The following is a 16,762-nucleotide window of genomic DNA, read 5'->3' as shown; positions in this document are numbered from 1 at the left end:
CTGATACCCACCACGTAAGCCCACAAGCCCTATGAAAAGCTGTTTCATGCATTGTGGTCACTAATCCATGAACTATCTGGCCTCAATTCTGCTGATCTTCAGAGATCTGATGAGATTGGGTGCAGTGCGGGTAACTTGGTAATAGTATGGTACGATATATTTTTTACATGTTTGGTTTTAGACGATAATTTATAAAGTATGTAGTATTTCTCCATGATCGGCAACATTAAATAACGTTTCTCGCAGTGGTAAATTGTCAACATATTGAAATTCAGGAAAATTGATACCGTATGTTTTGTAATTGAGCATGTTTAATACCTCTTGATTCTAATTATTTTATTTGTTGTCCATAACTAAGAGCACATTAAACATGTTATTTATTGTGTTGGCAATAACCTAACATATACGAAATAAATTTATAAAACATATTGTACAAAAATCAAGCACATAAATGAAAAAATTATATAAACAGCAATGACATACATTGGCGAATACGTATTATCGCGCTGGGGCAATTAATCGGTTTAGTTGATTAACTGATAAACATTTAAATTTACTATTTTGTAGACGCGTTTTTTTGTGGTCGATTCCAGTATTTGGAGATCCTTTAAATATTTCTGGCACACCAACATGCAGAAGGCTGGAAACCCCCCATAAAGCCACGCCCAGCGTACGTTCATGTCGAAGACGTCACCAAGTCCTGGCCATCACCTCCCGTCCAGCGGCACAGACGAGTAGAGACATTTGTTTGTTTTGCCTACACCTCCAAATGTGTTGGTGCTCTATTAAGTCGAGTAACCGAATGGATAATCTATTTTAAACTACACGATGTTATTCCAGCAATAGCCGGCAGGGGCTCTAGAAAATTCTGCGGCAATAAATTATTTATTTTTAAAACACGGAGACTTCTAGAGGTAAACACCTTCCATCTGGCAAGGTCGCCCACTATCAACACCACTCGCTCGTTACACGGACTGTGTTCGCTTACCGACCCAGCACAAATGGCAAGCGTCGAGGATGTAAGTGTCGCTGGTCAACGTCGTTTTGCTCTGCTCGTAGAAACCTACCGAGAGTGACTTGCGTTGATGATAAAGCCGCCAAAGTCTTACGTCGTATCGGACGTGTGTGTGTGGGGGGGGGGGGGTGTTTTTGAACGCGTCTCGAAACCGGGCAGAAGATTCAGGAAAGGCGTAAGGATGCAACGCGGCGGTTGCGGCCTTTGTGAAAGATGTGCCGTTTTTGTGCCCCCGTTTGACGAGACTTAACCTAATTATCGCGTTGTTATCTCAACGTTTGGTTGTTGTGTAGTTGCCATTCAATCGACAAGTTAATGATGCGTTGTTCGTGACTAGCGCGCACATGTGCGTGTGTGTGTGCATGTAGAGAACACACGGGCCGGTATTGTGTTCAAACAAACCGATAGTTAAAATCGTCACTTCATCATTAACAGCGACAAATAATTCCCAAACGTTCACAAATCACCTGAATGCTATACGTTGCTCCGATATCTAGAAATATTGTGGATTTGTATGCGTATACAGTACGATATTGTGATGGTCGATATAACGCATAACACGTGGTTGTACTACTACAGTACGGTGTCCAGATGTCTCGTGACTCAAAATTAATTCACCCCTATCATTTATTTCCACGGCATCTTCATTTATGTTCATAAATAAACCTCACTTTCAGAAGAAAAAACAAGTACGAGAGAATCTAATGGGTGATTGGATGGGGGGTCACAAGACATCTGGACCATCTTGCGGAACAGACATTAACTTTCGTCCGAGAGAACTCAAAACGGGGAGATGGAGCGATGAATTTGGCCGGTGTGCGTGAGTGCATCGTCTGTGTTTGTTAGACAACGCCTCGCCTTGGCAGAGGCATCCATCCAGCAGTGGATTGCTCATGACGACGGCTGCTGCCGCTGACGATGAATTGTCATTAAAAAAAAAAAATTGTTTTTGGTTCGTACGTTTTAAGGTCATGAACTATTTTCCACTCATCACTACGTGTTTCCTAGAAAATATAATGAGCAGCAGAGAGAGCTAAGCGCGTGCGATGGTTGTGTTCTTCACCAACCGGTACATACTTTGCTTTTGGTTATTGACGTGTTAAACTATTCGCGTGTTTTATTTCCTCTTCTTGGAAAGCACCTTGAATCAACCGAGTGGATACTTCCTCTTTCTTACCTGTACCCGACTCTGCTCTAAATGCTTTTTGTCAATCCACTGCTGGATGATTGCCTCTCCACGCCGAGCGGGTCGTGGTGGCTATTTGACTTGACGGTATATTGGGCCACCCATCCAGAATCAGAATATTTATTCTTGCTGGAGGAATCCGATGAGATGTATTCTTTCTATTAAAGTCACGTATAAAGATAAAATAAAATTATTTAATTTATTATTTTATCTTTATACGTGACTTTACCGAAAAAACCAAAGAATAATTCCTGCAGTCACGAAAACTCCAAAATTAAGACCGATGAGATGTGCTATTGGTTCTTAACCTTTTCTGCAGCCTTACACCCCCTTTTGGTTCTCAGTCGTAAAAAAAATGGTCATAAATACATGTGTTTGATGAAACAAAGCTGTTGTACTTACGTGCCCGTGCTAAAAAAAAAATCTGGCATGTCTCGCACACCCAGAAAGGCCATCATCTCACAGCCCAGGTTAAAGAACCACTGAGCCTTATACAGGTAGTCCTCGACTTACGACGGAGATGCGTTACGACGACCCCATCGTAAATCAAAAATATCGTAAGTCGAAGATGGCCTAGCCTACCCAGGAGTCTTAAAGAATGGTGATAATTTAGCAAAACAGAGCAATTTACAGTACCGTACTGTATAAACTATATACTGTATGTATTTATTAATTGCAATACTGCATTGCACGGTGAAATGTAAAGTAAAAAAAGGTAAATTCTTAGCTTACCTTCATGAACTGCAATTTAATAGAAAGTTTTTTTCAGGAAACAATCCTATCTGCTATGAACACTTTTAACATGCATTGAACGTATCGTATCGTGGTAACCTTAAAATCAAATCGCTAACGCTACGTATCATACATGCATTGAACGTATTGTAACATATTTTACTGTACTCACCAAGATTCTGTCCGTCGTCTGCATACTTGAACGATGTTGGGTTGTTGATGGCAATTTTGTCGTATCGCTATCGCCATCGTAAGATCGAAATATCGTAAATCGGACCATCGTAACTCGGGGACTACTTGTACTATTATTAGCAGTGTGCCTTTGTCCATGTGATCTGAATACATTCAAAGTGAATACCCATTTTCCACTGGCACATCCTAGCCAAGTCAGTTCATGGCCCTCATAGTATGGTTTTCCACTGGTTATTTGCCAAGCTGAACCCCGAACTAAATGGTGATACCCTGGCCTCATAAAACATCTGAATCTGGCTCCGGACCAATCAGGGCCACGTCCAGCGACGTATTCATTGGGTGCGACGTCACTGGCACGGCTCGCCTTCTGCAGTGGAAAAGCAATATGGTGCTTGGTGAGCTGGGCTGGTTCTAAAGGGCTACCCAGTGTAGCTTTGTTGCACAGAGGGAAACAGATTACGTTAGCAATTAGCTGATATTTTGGCATCTGGTTTTCCATTAACAAAACATTGCACGTGAAGACTAATTGATAGGGAATTAAAGTAAAAAATATACAATATTGCAAAGTAAAGTATATTTTGAAAATAACACAATGAAAAATGTATGCAAATTGTACTTGATTATATTGCCTTATCATTTTCTGATAATTCTTGCAAAGGAATCGTGACAAAATTTTTTTACCGGTTAAGCATTAGTCGAGTTTTACTACATAATTAATTTAAGATGTATGAGATTTTAATGTTTCAGTGGTAAAACTTTAAATGTTATAATATTCCAAACCATTTGAACATGTTTCAAACTGTCATTCATTTTTAATGTACATTTTGGCATCCACGCTCGAGTTAGCACAATTTAAATTCATCATTAGCACTGGAAACCTATAACAAGTCTATCACAAAAAAATGTATTTTTTTTAAAATGAGGCTGATAGCAATTAACCTTAAGTTGGCACGGTTAAAAATGTGCATTTCAGGGACCCAATTATTTCACCAAAAATTATTGATTGTATCTCAATTACAGTGTAGTACTTCCATTTTTGGGGATTCTGCCATGGTATGATTGTTAACACACTAACCATTAACTGTGGTATAGGTAGCCTTTCCAATTGGATGCCTGTATGTGGTATTTGAAGCAATCTGCAGGTTTCTTAATTCTTTTCATCTCTCCACCCAGCAGTAACCGATTAGCAGGTCGCGTCAGGTTGGGTAAAGTGTAGGTATCTCCCACCTTTTCAAAGACGTTTGGCTAGCGTGGAAGAGTAGGCCGAATACCTTCTGGAGGGGCTCTATCGAGCCCCCAAGAGTTGAGATCCTTTCTGCCAGCAGTGGCATAACCAAACAATTGTAGGGCTGCAGCTCTACGTTTTGCTCCATTTATAAAATATATGTAAATTGTACTATGACCCCTTTGGGGTATTTTTTCCCCTTGGACTGCATTGCTCCTGGAGTTATAATTATAAGCTATTCCCAATGACCATGACAAATGGGCTTGCAAACACAACACTTGTGGGAAATCTTTATATAGGGCAGCTTTGATTTTTTTGTGAGCGGTAAAGGCATGGCTCTCGACTATTGTGTAATATTTCATGGAATCCCCGAGTCTGTGACAAAATGCGAGTTTCTATTCTCCCAGTGTGTCTATCCCGTCAGCTTTTTGAAATTGGAAAAGCCAAAGTTGTTTTCTGCTCCAAAGTGCATAGGGCATTGCATATAAGGGACTTTTTTTTTTACTTCCGGACGAGTTAGGTTCCAGAGGTCTGTTCGTAAGTCTATTTGTCCAACTTTACTGCTGCTGATTCTAAACGTGCTGTACGGCATGTGCACTAAACACGCGGAATGGCTTTAAAAGTTGTATAATCTTCTGTAGATGCCACTGGTTCTTCATGTTCTGCAGATGTAGATGCCACCACCTCCATTTATTGTGCGGCAGTTGAACTTAAGACTCTCGGTCCGTACAGCTGCAACTGAACATACGGACAGGTTTGTTTGTATCTCTGAAAGTTCGTGAGCCGAATGTTCGTAAGTAGAGGAGTCCCTGTATATTGTCTGCAACCTTGAGCCACATTCCTTTGGTAGGGGCTAGTCTCTGTATAGGACAACCGCAGTTAACTTGCAGCAAAGTGCTTCTCATTATCGTTCGATAGATTGTTCCTATGAATTGTGCGGAAGCCCTGATAAGGGGAGGCCACCCCAAGTGGCAGCACATTCATTGTTATTATCCACACAGAAATCAAATAAGAAAAAGTGAGCGACACATTCATCATATTTTCCCTTTCCTTCAGTTTGAAACAATGAAAATCAAAATGCATCCAACATTTGTTATTATCTTTTTTTTTCAATTTAAAGCTTTCGTGACTGCAGGGATTCATCTTCTTGGTTCTTTCGGTAAAGTCACGTCGAATGGAAATAATAAAATAATAAAAATAAAACATAATAAAATAATTTTCATGACGTTTCGTCCACAACGCAAGCAGCCGTCCTCAGGTGAAGAACAGTTCTGTCGAGAAGACAGAGTCGACAGACCTGTTCTTCACCTGAGGACGGCTGCTTGCGTTTTGGCCGAAACGTCGTGAAAATTATTTTATTATGTTTTATTTTTATTATTTTATTATTTCCATTCTACGTGACTTTACCGAAAGAACCAAAAAGATATTTTTCTTTCGTATGGCGTATGAAAAGCAACTAACAAAGTAATATTTTGGACATTACGAAATTACATGGACCATGGCTTGGAGTTTGAAGTTGCAGTCCTACAAAAGAGTCTTGTGATTTTCCACTTGTGCATGTGATGATGATTAATGATAATGAGGATGTGGAAGCTGATGTTGTTCATCATCATGCTGCAGTTGTCACCATCGTGATATCATAATTCCCTTAACAGGTGTCACAAAGAAGCTCCCAGCACATGAAGCGACACGTTGGGCATCTTGCCAAACAATTCGCGGCACGCAGCTAAAACGCATCAGAGAATCGATGCGTCATCACACACAACAAAGATAAAGATCCCCAGTATAGCATTAACAGACTGTTGAGGCCAAATTCTGTTAACGAACACTTGTGAAGGCCGGGAGGGTACACGAGGGGGTGGGTAGCCAGCACCACACCCGACCGCCTTTATCTCCCCAGTGTTAATGTTTACACACCGCACCAGGTACTCATCGGAGGCTGAGTAGACCTAGGGGAGGCCCAGAACCGGTTCAGATAATTGTCACCGGCGTTGACCGTGAGCGGGAATCGCACCCGGATCGCCGGATTGGTTAGCGCAGCGCACTAACCGCTCTGCCAACGCTTCCCATCGGCGCACACGGGCATGGCTGGCACATGCATTTCTGTTCTCTTAGTTTGTTTTCGTTCTACAGCTCCTGTTGGACCAGGAGGAGCTGAAGAAGCTGCTGGAGAGTGCCACCCGGCCCGCCGTTCAGGAGCTGCTCAAGAAGGAGCTGCGCAGGGTGGATCGTGAGGCCAGCAGTCGGGCGCAGCAGAGCAAGGCGGCCGACGCGTCCCCTAAGGCAGCTACTGCTGGGCCACCCTCCACCACCAAGCTCAGCAACTATGGTGACCTATAGAGATGCATGCAGTACACATACATGAGCAGGGGGGTCAGACGATATAAAGTTGTCTCCACGACACGTTTACACACCTTGAGTTATAGCCGATTGTCACAGCGACGTTGAGCCAGACATTTTTCCATGAGAGCAGGTGAGATGATAACACAATACCTTGCTGATCGCGTCAAGAAGCATAAACCATCACATGGTCATCCTCGCAAGTAGCTTTTGGCTAGCCATCGAACAAAGACGGTTACTGCATCTCACGCTTCGGATGCACTTCTGCGGCCATCTTCCTTCCGATATTAGGAAGCCACTGGAGCAATGCACTTTAAATCATCTAGATTGGAAACTAATTTCTTTGGATTTACTTTTTGTGTTTAGTTTATCCTCCCCCACACATCGTTGGCTACGTACGGTATGAAAGAAGTTCAATATTCATAAATACGAGCAGTGCAGTTCACAATAATTGTAATACAGGACAACTTGGCCCAATGTGACTTTATCGAACGCATGTTTCGGCTAAACACGGTTTACTAAATTAGGTCTGTTTTCCGGAACACGGGGGTGATATTTCGGCTGTACGCGGTTTGACGCTGATAAGATTTTCATCTCTGCATTGATAAGTAGTGCCATGAGAGTGCCACATCCGTTGGAAGGTGTGAATGAATCGACTGAGAACGATTTATTTACCATGTGTGTTTTTGCGTATGTGTTTTTGTGCGATAATGCAACACACTCGACACGCATTACACGAATGTTGCAGCATGCATCTAGTTAGTACAGTAGGCTCTGCCACCTGCCACATACAAATGAGCACAATACATAATGAAACAAATACAGCCCTACATCGGTAGGACCTCTTCGTTCATTAAAAACTCTGAACATCTCGTAAATATAATTAAAAAGTGTTAAGCTTAACCCTAATGCTATTCTCATACGTTTTTGTGACTTATCTGTTCACGAGGGTTCCAGTTAATGAGTCAATTTTAATTACTCGACACTTTGCTAACGAACATAAGTTTAGCCAAACATATCCCATGACTAGCTGCACACTGTCTAAAGAATACCTATTTCTTGTGGAAAGGTGACTTGTATAAACAAAAGGAAGGAGCAGCAATGGGATCTCCTTTGTCTCCCGTGATAGCGAATTTGTACATGGAAGATTTTAAACAAAAGCAATAGCTTCAAGCACACTAAAACCCTCTGCTTGGTTTAGATATGTGGATGACACATTGGTGGTTTGGCCACACGGCAAATATACACTTAATGAATTTCTAAATAATGTAAACTCGCAAAACCCATCCATCCAGTTCGCCATGCAAGTGGAAGCTGACAGAACTCGACCATTTCTGGATAATCTGCTCAGACGGGGTCGAAATGGTAAAATAACACAGCGTTTACCGAAAGAAAACCCACACAATCACCTCGCACATAAATCCGCTCTCATCACGATGCTCATTCATTGGGCTAAGAAAGTGTCAGATAGTGATAGTTTGATAAGTGAAATTAAACATGTAAAAAAATCGCTGCAATTGAACGGTTACAATGATGCACAAATCAACAGGGCATTGAATGCCAAAACCAATTCACTATTAAAATACCATACATTGCCAGATGTTTGGAAAAATAAAACATCCAAGTCACATTAGCATGGTACATAAAATACATAAATAAATTTTCTCGTACAAAAGATGTATTACCGAAGCTATCAACAGAAGGTGTGTACCGGATTAATTGCACTTGTGGCAAATGCTATGTTGGGCTAACAGACGAATGATCAGCATGAGACTGAAAGCACACCAAAGAAATATGAAATACTCCCAAATACAACTGTCACCAGTAGCAGAACACGCATGCCAACAATGACACTCAATACATTTTGATAATGTTGAAATTCTATGCAAAACTAGTTACTACTGGCCAAGACTTATTAGAGAATCTATCGAAATTGAGAGAAATTATTTTAACCGTTCGGATAGCTACAGACTTAGTGCTGCTTGAAAGCGAATAATAAAATATTAAATGTTTTAAATGCATGCCTATACAGGCCACCATACTTCAATAGGGATTACTGTTGGTATGGCTATTTTAGTACACAATGGACACTGAAGTACAAGATCAATGGGTCCGCATAATGCTCATGCATAATGTACGTTGATTCATTAACTCCCACTTCACGCAAGAAGAGCGCACAAGTGTTGTCATCACATCTACGCCTCTATTTAAGGAATGAAACAGGTGGACTTCTCCACAAATCTGGCTGTCGCCTGATGAAGCTAGTTGTAATTACTGGCGAAACGTCGTACTCAGATTGCAAATGTTGTAGCTTGGCTCTCCAACACACCCATGCACTGTACTAGTCACGAATTGACATGCTCTGTTTCGTAACAACTCTTACTAATTGGCTGTGTGGGGTGGTGGCGGGTTTAACGACACATATTTACGCGCTCTAACCCAAAAAAAAATCTGTATTATGCATCTAGCTGTCCACTCGTTGATGATGTCAGGTAGAAGGGCGTCTAGATGGCGAATCATCAACGTTCAAGTGACTGTGTTAGCGGCGATTGTCGGGCTGAAAATTCAGTGTTAGGGGGGAACGGTAACAGCTTGGAGTGTCCTAATTTGTTCTCTCTGGTGCTTGCAATGCTTCGCGTATAGGATGGGACCAGTCGGAGAAGTTCCTGAAGGTGTACGTATCCCTGGAGGGTGTCCAGAAGGCTCCCTCTGAAAATGTGTCAGTGGAGTTCAAAGAGAGGTGAGCTTTGTATTAGCTTGTATATTTAGTATTCTTATATTCTGCCAGCAGGAGGCAATGTTGCATTGTGATTTTTTTTTAGTTCGTAAAATGTTGACCGTGACTGCCGGGTCGTTTAGCCGACTCGTTTTTTGAATAACGTGACAGTTTCCAACATCTACGGTGCAGCAGACATAGTGTTTTTTAGGGTCGAAAAAGGGCAACCATATCTATTATAATATTTTTCACTTCATCCTTTGGTAAGGCTGGCATAGCAGTCTCTGGTATTGTGCATACATTTATTGTAAATATTTGAGCATATTGTTTCAGTGAAGCTCGCTGGAAAATAGTTGCTGGACAAATACAATATTTATATTATCCCTCACTTCATTTATGGTAACTCTTTATTCACATCGATTTTCTATTCCCTCTCACCACCAATAAGTCTAAATAACCGTACGAACTAGTGCCTGTCTTTTCATATTTCCAAAATGCATCTTTACGGCCAAGCGATATAGTGTGCTGAGTGCTTTGCTTTGTGTTATAAAGTAAAACAAAAAATCTCCAAATGTCTAAAACTTTATTTCCTTGGCAAATACATTTAATATATCAATGATGATGGAACATCGTGTTTCAGATGCCTGTCCCGTTTGCGTTGCTTCATTTTGCCACGCGACCCAGATGTACGATGACCCGCAGAGCTGTGATTAAGAGCATGGCGCTATTTCACTGCTTCTTGCTCATTCAAGTGAAGGCTTTTAGAAGCATACGCTCATTAAAACTCACGTTGCTATCCTGTGTTGTGCTCGCACCGTGATACACTGAGTTTCCTCAATTTGTTCCAACTAAGATCGCCCTGTTTTATTCAATTAAGGTAAGCGAGTTATCGTTTTTAGATTTTGTTCTTGAACAGCCACTATACGCACACCGTGTATTGTGAGCATTGTGCTTTTTTTAAGGTAGTTGCCCCATTATAACTGCCTGCGTTTGCATGGAATCTATCACGCGGAGCTCATTTCCACTTCAAATGTATCCAAGGCTTCCTTAAAAGTATTGATTCAATACGTTGTCAAAATGAAGTCAATTTATTTTGGTTTTTTTTCGATTTAAAGCTTTCGTGACTGCAGGGATTCATCTTCTTGGTTCTTTCGGTAAAGTGGTGAGAATTATTTTATTATGTTTTATTTTTATTATTTTATTATTTCCATTCTACGTGACTTTACCGAAAAAATCAAGAAGATGAATTTATTTTTGGTTAACACTTTGGCGTCTTTCTGGCACACGTCTGCCACCCAAAGCGCCATCACATCCGTTGCACACGTTAGGATAAACAATTCTATACAGATTTACATTTCGATTTAAAGCTTTCGTAACTGCAGGGATTCATATTCTTGGTTCTTTCGGTAAAGTCACGTAGAAGGGAAATAATAAAAATAAAACAATAAAATTCTCACGACGTTTTGATTGCAACACAAGCAATCATCGTCAGGTGTGAAAACCACAGCACGTATACAAACACAGAGACAATTTCAACCGAGAAGATGGATTCTGGCTTAGCAATCATTGGAAGGATTTGACAAACCATTTTGGGTCTTAATTGATTGTATTCACGCTTACGGTGACTTTCAGACCGCATTCCATTCTCTTTCTCTCCCCCCTCTTCCGTTCCGAGCATAGATGGACTTGTCCATCTGAACAACCGCCAGTTGCTGTCCGTGGTGCTGACGTTAAGAAAAAACCGCCACTTTTTTTCAAATTTTCTTGCTGTGGTTTTCACACCTGATGATGATTTCTTGTGTTGCAATCGAAACGTCGTGATAATTGTGTTGAGGAGTGGAGTGCGGACGTCCGGTCACACTCGCCTCGGGCGAATGCCGTCAAGGTAAAGTGAGGTCATGGCCCCCGGGGGATTTGAGGAGAGACCCGTGACGTGGACGGGGTCTTCGCCGAGAGTCAGAGGAGTGTGAGTGGTTAGGAAGTAGGGGGCTCCGGGATAGAGGGAGGAGAGCCAGGCTAAGGGGCTACTTTACATTGTTTTATTTTATTTATTTTATTATTTCTCTTCTACGTGACTTTACCGAAAGAATCAAAAATATATTTCTATACAATTTAAAAAAGAAAGTTGGAAAGAAAAGCGTGTGGTTGTGAGTTAGTTGTTTGTATGCAAGCGTATAGAGATGTGTTTTGAGTTGTGACTTGAATACAGTGACGGATTTGGTTGTGCGTATTGCCTCGGGGAGGCTGTACGTTTTCTGACGAGGGAGAATTTTGTGGAAAGACTTCTAAACTTGTATTTGTTTTATTGAATTTCTACATCAAGCGAGTGTGTGAGAGTAGGCCAAATATCCTTGAGTGGGAATCTAGAGCTCCCTCTAGTGGAGGCAATACCCCCAGCAGTAGCATGAGCAAAGAAATGTAGGGCTGCACCTTTGACAATGCACGCATCGAATCTTGTGTGCAACATTTGATAATATCATCTATGATGAATGCAAATTATATGCCAGTGGTATTTTTAGGTTGACAAGTTGAACGCTATTCTGAAAAATGACAAAAACACATACAATTCAAACATGGCAATCAAACTTGGACAAAATTAATTGATTCTTGAATCCGAATGAAACCCTGCATTGTGACGATTCACTAGAATGTCACGGGAGAGCGAGGTTGTTACGGAGAAATGTTGCCCTTTTAAAATATAATTGAAAACAGTATAAAAGTACCATAATTTCAATATGAATAACATTTAACTTTTTTAGTGTTTTAAGAATAAAAATGTCCAATTGGAGTGTGAGCAATTATGCAGTGTTGTGCTTATAAATTATGGCGAAGCAGTTTGTTTTTTTGACAAAATGATCGCATTTTTAATGGTAATTTCTAATTAGATTCTGGAAGTAGATGCACTTTGTTAAATGAAATGGGGACTTATTTTCCACAGTGCACACATTTCATGTGGATCCGATTCGTTGGGTTGCACTGGCCAAAACACTTTATCTAAATAGTGAATCGGTGGTCATGCTTCACAGTAGGACTTTTAATTAAATAAAAATCTCGATCAACTGAATGCCTCCAATTGCCTCTGGAATGCCGATTGGCAAACCAAGTGTGAATGCCAGTGGGGCAAAAGTGTTTCTAGAGGCTACGTTTACTTGGCCTTTTCCTCTGGCAGTAGACCAGGACATCTATTTAATTAGTCTCCTAGAGCAACCGGATGTGGTGAACATGCCGGGGAGTGAGGGTTGTGAATTTTAAGAAAGTCTGCAAATGGTGATCTGAGTGGTTAGCCTTTTTCAATGAGTGTCATACACAGCGGTATTTACCCGTTATTTTTTGGGACGCCCTGCACCGTTATCTTCGGTAGCTCAACAAAAAAATGTACATCCATAATGCAGGTTTTTTTTGGGTTAGATCGCGTAAATATATAAATGTGTCGTTAAACCCGCCACCACCCGACACAGCCAACTAGTAAAGTTTGTCACGTAAACAGAACGTGCCAATTCATCACTAGTACAGCACACCGGTGTGTTGGAGAGCAAAGTCATAACATTTACAATCTGAGTACGACATTTCGCCAGTAATTACAACTAGCTTCAGGCAACAGCCAGATTTGTGAAAAAATCCTCCCGTTTCTCACTTTTATATATTTACGCAATCTAACCAAAAAAAACCCTGTATCATGGATGGTATTGGTCGCGAAAGCCTACGTGTTAAACCAAAAAACTAGTGTGATACTTTTAAAAGTAAAATAATATTACTAGTTTGTAGGTTTTGGCGGCTGTGCTGTGCAGCCCACTAATGTGCTTTTGTGCTCTGTTGTGTGTTGTTCGGCATGATGTCCAACGTTCTCAATCCACATGCTAAGGAGCTGCAGGAATGGAACTGAGCAGCACGCGTTCTCCCTCGATTGTAGAGCGTTGCCGGCTTCTACTGGCGTCCGATATAGGCCAGCTGATATTGTGTATTTACTTTGTCTGGGAGGAATTGAAATGTCGGACATTGTGCAGAGCAACACACGGTGCAACGTGGAGACACATCGCAGAGCAATAAAAAATAATCCTACTACTTTTTGACATCAATATGTATGCATATGCCCCTACCCATGCCATGTTGCTCATGGGGGTTGTTTACTATACTTCACCGCACTGGTCAGTGGGGGTTGTTGAAAACACTTGGGACAAGGTCATTGCTTGTCCAGGACCGGTTCCGGTATCACTCACCAATGACGTTAGCCATGGCCAGGTATCGAACTAGGGTCGCCAGGTTCATAGCACTGTGCATTGAATGACTGAACCTCCTTTGCACTGGTCCACTCACAAAGGCTAACTAACAGAAAAGTAAACAGCTGAAGTTTTAAACAGTGATCCTTTTATCAGTTCTCAAAACTACCGAGAGCTGTGAAAGAACATTGACAAATTTGTACGACAGGATTGCAATTTCTGTTTAAATTCGGCCAGATGAAAGGGAATTGTATATTGTGCCGAGTTCACATACTGGCAAATGTATTTCTATTTTCAATGAAGATAACAGACGTGCTCTGCCACTTTTCCCTCTGGCATCTTCAGCATGTTTACAAATTACGTGAATTATTTGTGAGATGTCTTTTTCTTCTGGCTACTTAATTTTTAAACAAACAAAATGAAAATATACACTCTATACAATTACCTCTATGCAACCAACATCACAGGCCGAAAAACGGAATTGTATCGTGCAATTATGGCTTAAAAGCAATATAATTATTTTTATTCGGCAGATGTTTTTGTTCCATACCTGCCACAGGGCAATATAACAAATAATGTGAACCAATTATAATGTCCGTACAAAGTTGTCCGTATTTTGATGATATTCAATGTACGTGAAAGGTACCTTCAGAATGCACTGAGTGGTTCTGAACAAAACGCAATTGCATGCTTTGTACTCTTTAACCTGAATAATAATACAAATATAACAGTAAATGAGAACACTGAAACACACCTTTTTAAAGATGATGCATGTCAATTCATTGCTAATTTAGTTCCTTTTAAGTTTAGGTCTCATTCTAGGAGGATATTATGAATCTCATTTGAGTAGTTTCTTCAACAATACAATGTTCGTTCGTTTCTCAGTCCGCTTGTGCTGGTGAGGGTTGCGGCAGCAGCATGTTTTGTGTACAAAACAATTAAATTTTACTGGGTAGGATTGATTTATAGAGATTATTTGGAGTTATCAGTCAATAAAACTTCAGCACTTTTAACACGGAAAAAGCGGCGCAAAATTATTAGGTAACTTACATTGCTCCGAGTGGCCTCTTGCCATAGCAATTTTCACTGAGAAATCGCATTTCGCATCACAATAACGCATTCCTGCGGAGGGAGCTGGTAGGAACGTTGGGTTGCTCGGTCAATGGCCATGGTCAACGGCGGCATGGTGTATTCCGCAAATGTGCCCGACTGTGAGGGCGGGCACAAGCCGGCGTGAGTAGGTTAAACGTTGAGTTTTATAAGGGCACCACGGGGTGACCAGTCCCTACTCACCCAGCCCCACCCCCCACCCTCCCCACCCAACCCCTCCCCACCCTCCCCTACCCACCCAGCCCCTCCTCACCCTCCCCACCCAGCCCCACCCCTCCCATTTTTGGATGCACGACGGACGGACGGGCACAATAATCCCCTGTGGGCTGGTGGAACCAGGTGGTTCCTACCAGTATATTCCTTACTTCCGTAGCTTAAAAGAATAGCAGAATTGTTTGCAGAACCCTATGCGGAAGGGTTCCTTGTTCTCAGAACAAGTTGTCGTGAGGTTGCGTTTAACTTTTCCGAGAGCCCGCTGTGGTGTGACAGGTCCGTTGTTGTTCTTGGGTTTCCTACCACGTTTTTGGAAAGCATTTTTGTAGAATGCAGCACCGTCTTGCCTTCTGGCTTCATCTGCCTACTCTTCCAATTACATGTCCGTGCATGTGAGGATCGTAATACATAATTACATACATAACATCAGTTAATTGACGGTAAGTATAGCATTAAAATAAGAATAGGTTTTTTACCCTTTCTGGAAATTAAACAGGCGTTAAGATGTTCAAACACCAAATAGAAACCTGTTGCAAGGAAGCAAGTCTGCATTAACCACACGTACTTGTGGTGAACATGCAAACAAACATGCTCTGATAATATATGATGTATTGTCTTTTAAACTGATTGGCCTACTCCAGAGACGGCTTTCTTTCTGGCCTCGTCTCACCGGTGTCAGACCAGAGAACACCAAAAGGTGTCTAATACAAAGACAATGCACTTATCAGAGCATTTTTATCTAAGGGTGAGTAGCTATATCATGGGACCTTTTTGGCAGTATAAATGTCTGAAAAATAAGAACAGGTTTTACCATTTCTGGCAAGAAAACCTCTTCTTATTTTTCATACTTTAAAACTAGCAAAAAGGTTCCATGGTAAGTATAGCATTATAAACAAGGACATATTGATGTGGAATATATATTCAAATTAGGTAAGGCCTTTGGAAAGTAGCGGTGATGAAAATGTGCATGCATATAATGTACGTTGATTCATGAATCCTCCCCCCCCCCACTTCGCGCAAGAAGAGTGCACAAGTGTTGGCATTACATCTATGCCTCTGTTTAAGGAATGAAACAGGTGGACTTCATAAATCTGGCTGTCACCTGATGAAGCTAGTTGTAATTACTGGCGAAACGTCGTACTCAGATTGTTAATGTTGTGACTTGGCTCTCCAACACACACCAGCGTGCTGTACGAGTAACGAATTGGCACGTTCTGTTTACGTGACAAACATTACTAGTTGGCTGTGTCGAGTGGTGGTGGGTTTAACGACACGTATATTTATGCGATCTAACCCAAACAAAACCTCTATTATGAGTGGTGATGATGAGTGAGGAAGTTTTGAAGATCGGCATGAGGTGCAGCTCAAATAATCAAATACAGTAAACAATACTTGGTCTTTATCAGTTTCTCACAGAAAGGAAACATTAATGAGTGTGTGTCAGGGCTTCTTTTCAATGCTTGACAGGCTCAGTGTCTGAAAGGGGCTGGATTTGGTGCTGAATGCCAAATGCTCCAGAACATACGATCTAAGCTTTCCCAACTATTTCATTGCTGCACGTTCAAGCGCGCAGGCTTGCACTGTCATATTGAAACGCCACTGCATGCTTCAACATCCAAGGCTTTTCTAACCAATCTCTTGACAGATTTCATCCATAATCTACCCCTCAACCTGAATAGCGATGGCTGGAGTTGAAGCATCAACTGGCCTTGAACTTATATCATCTCCATCATCAATACAACCATGTTCAAGTCGTGAGCGCAGCCATTGCACGTACCAAATTGTAAAAATAAAATGCATACAATTGTCGAGAGTT

The 16,762-nt window shown here is 41.3% G+C and overlaps 1 protein-coding gene across 1 annotated transcript in view; it reads left to right on the top strand.

Annotated features, from left to right (window-relative positions):
- The first annotated feature begins 866 nt into the window (after window positions 1-866).
- CACYBP (calcyclin binding protein) overlaps window positions 867-16,762 on the top strand; it is a 113,080-nt gene continuing 97,184 nt past the window's right edge. The window contains exons 1-3 of the mRNA XM_061571568.1: window positions 867-1,019; window positions 6,484-6,679; window positions 9,334-9,430. Coding sequence (XP_061427552.1) covers window positions 1,002-1,019; window positions 6,484-6,679; window positions 9,334-9,430 — 311 coding nt within the window. The 5' untranslated portion in view covers window positions 867-1,001. The remainder of the gene's footprint in view (window positions 1,020-6,483; window positions 6,680-9,333; window positions 9,431-16,762) is intronic.

Source organism: Lethenteron reissneri, chromosome 48 (genome assembly GCF_015708825.2).
Source record: "Lethenteron reissneri isolate LAM-NWPU_2019-01 chromosome 48, ASM1570882v1, whole genome shotgun sequence".
Taxonomy (NCBI): domain Eukaryota; kingdom Metazoa; phylum Chordata; class Hyperoartia; order Petromyzontiformes; family Petromyzontidae; genus Lethenteron; species Lethenteron reissneri.
Note: the sequence above shows the minus strand (reverse complement) of the source record. Positions and strands in the feature narration are given on the sequence as shown.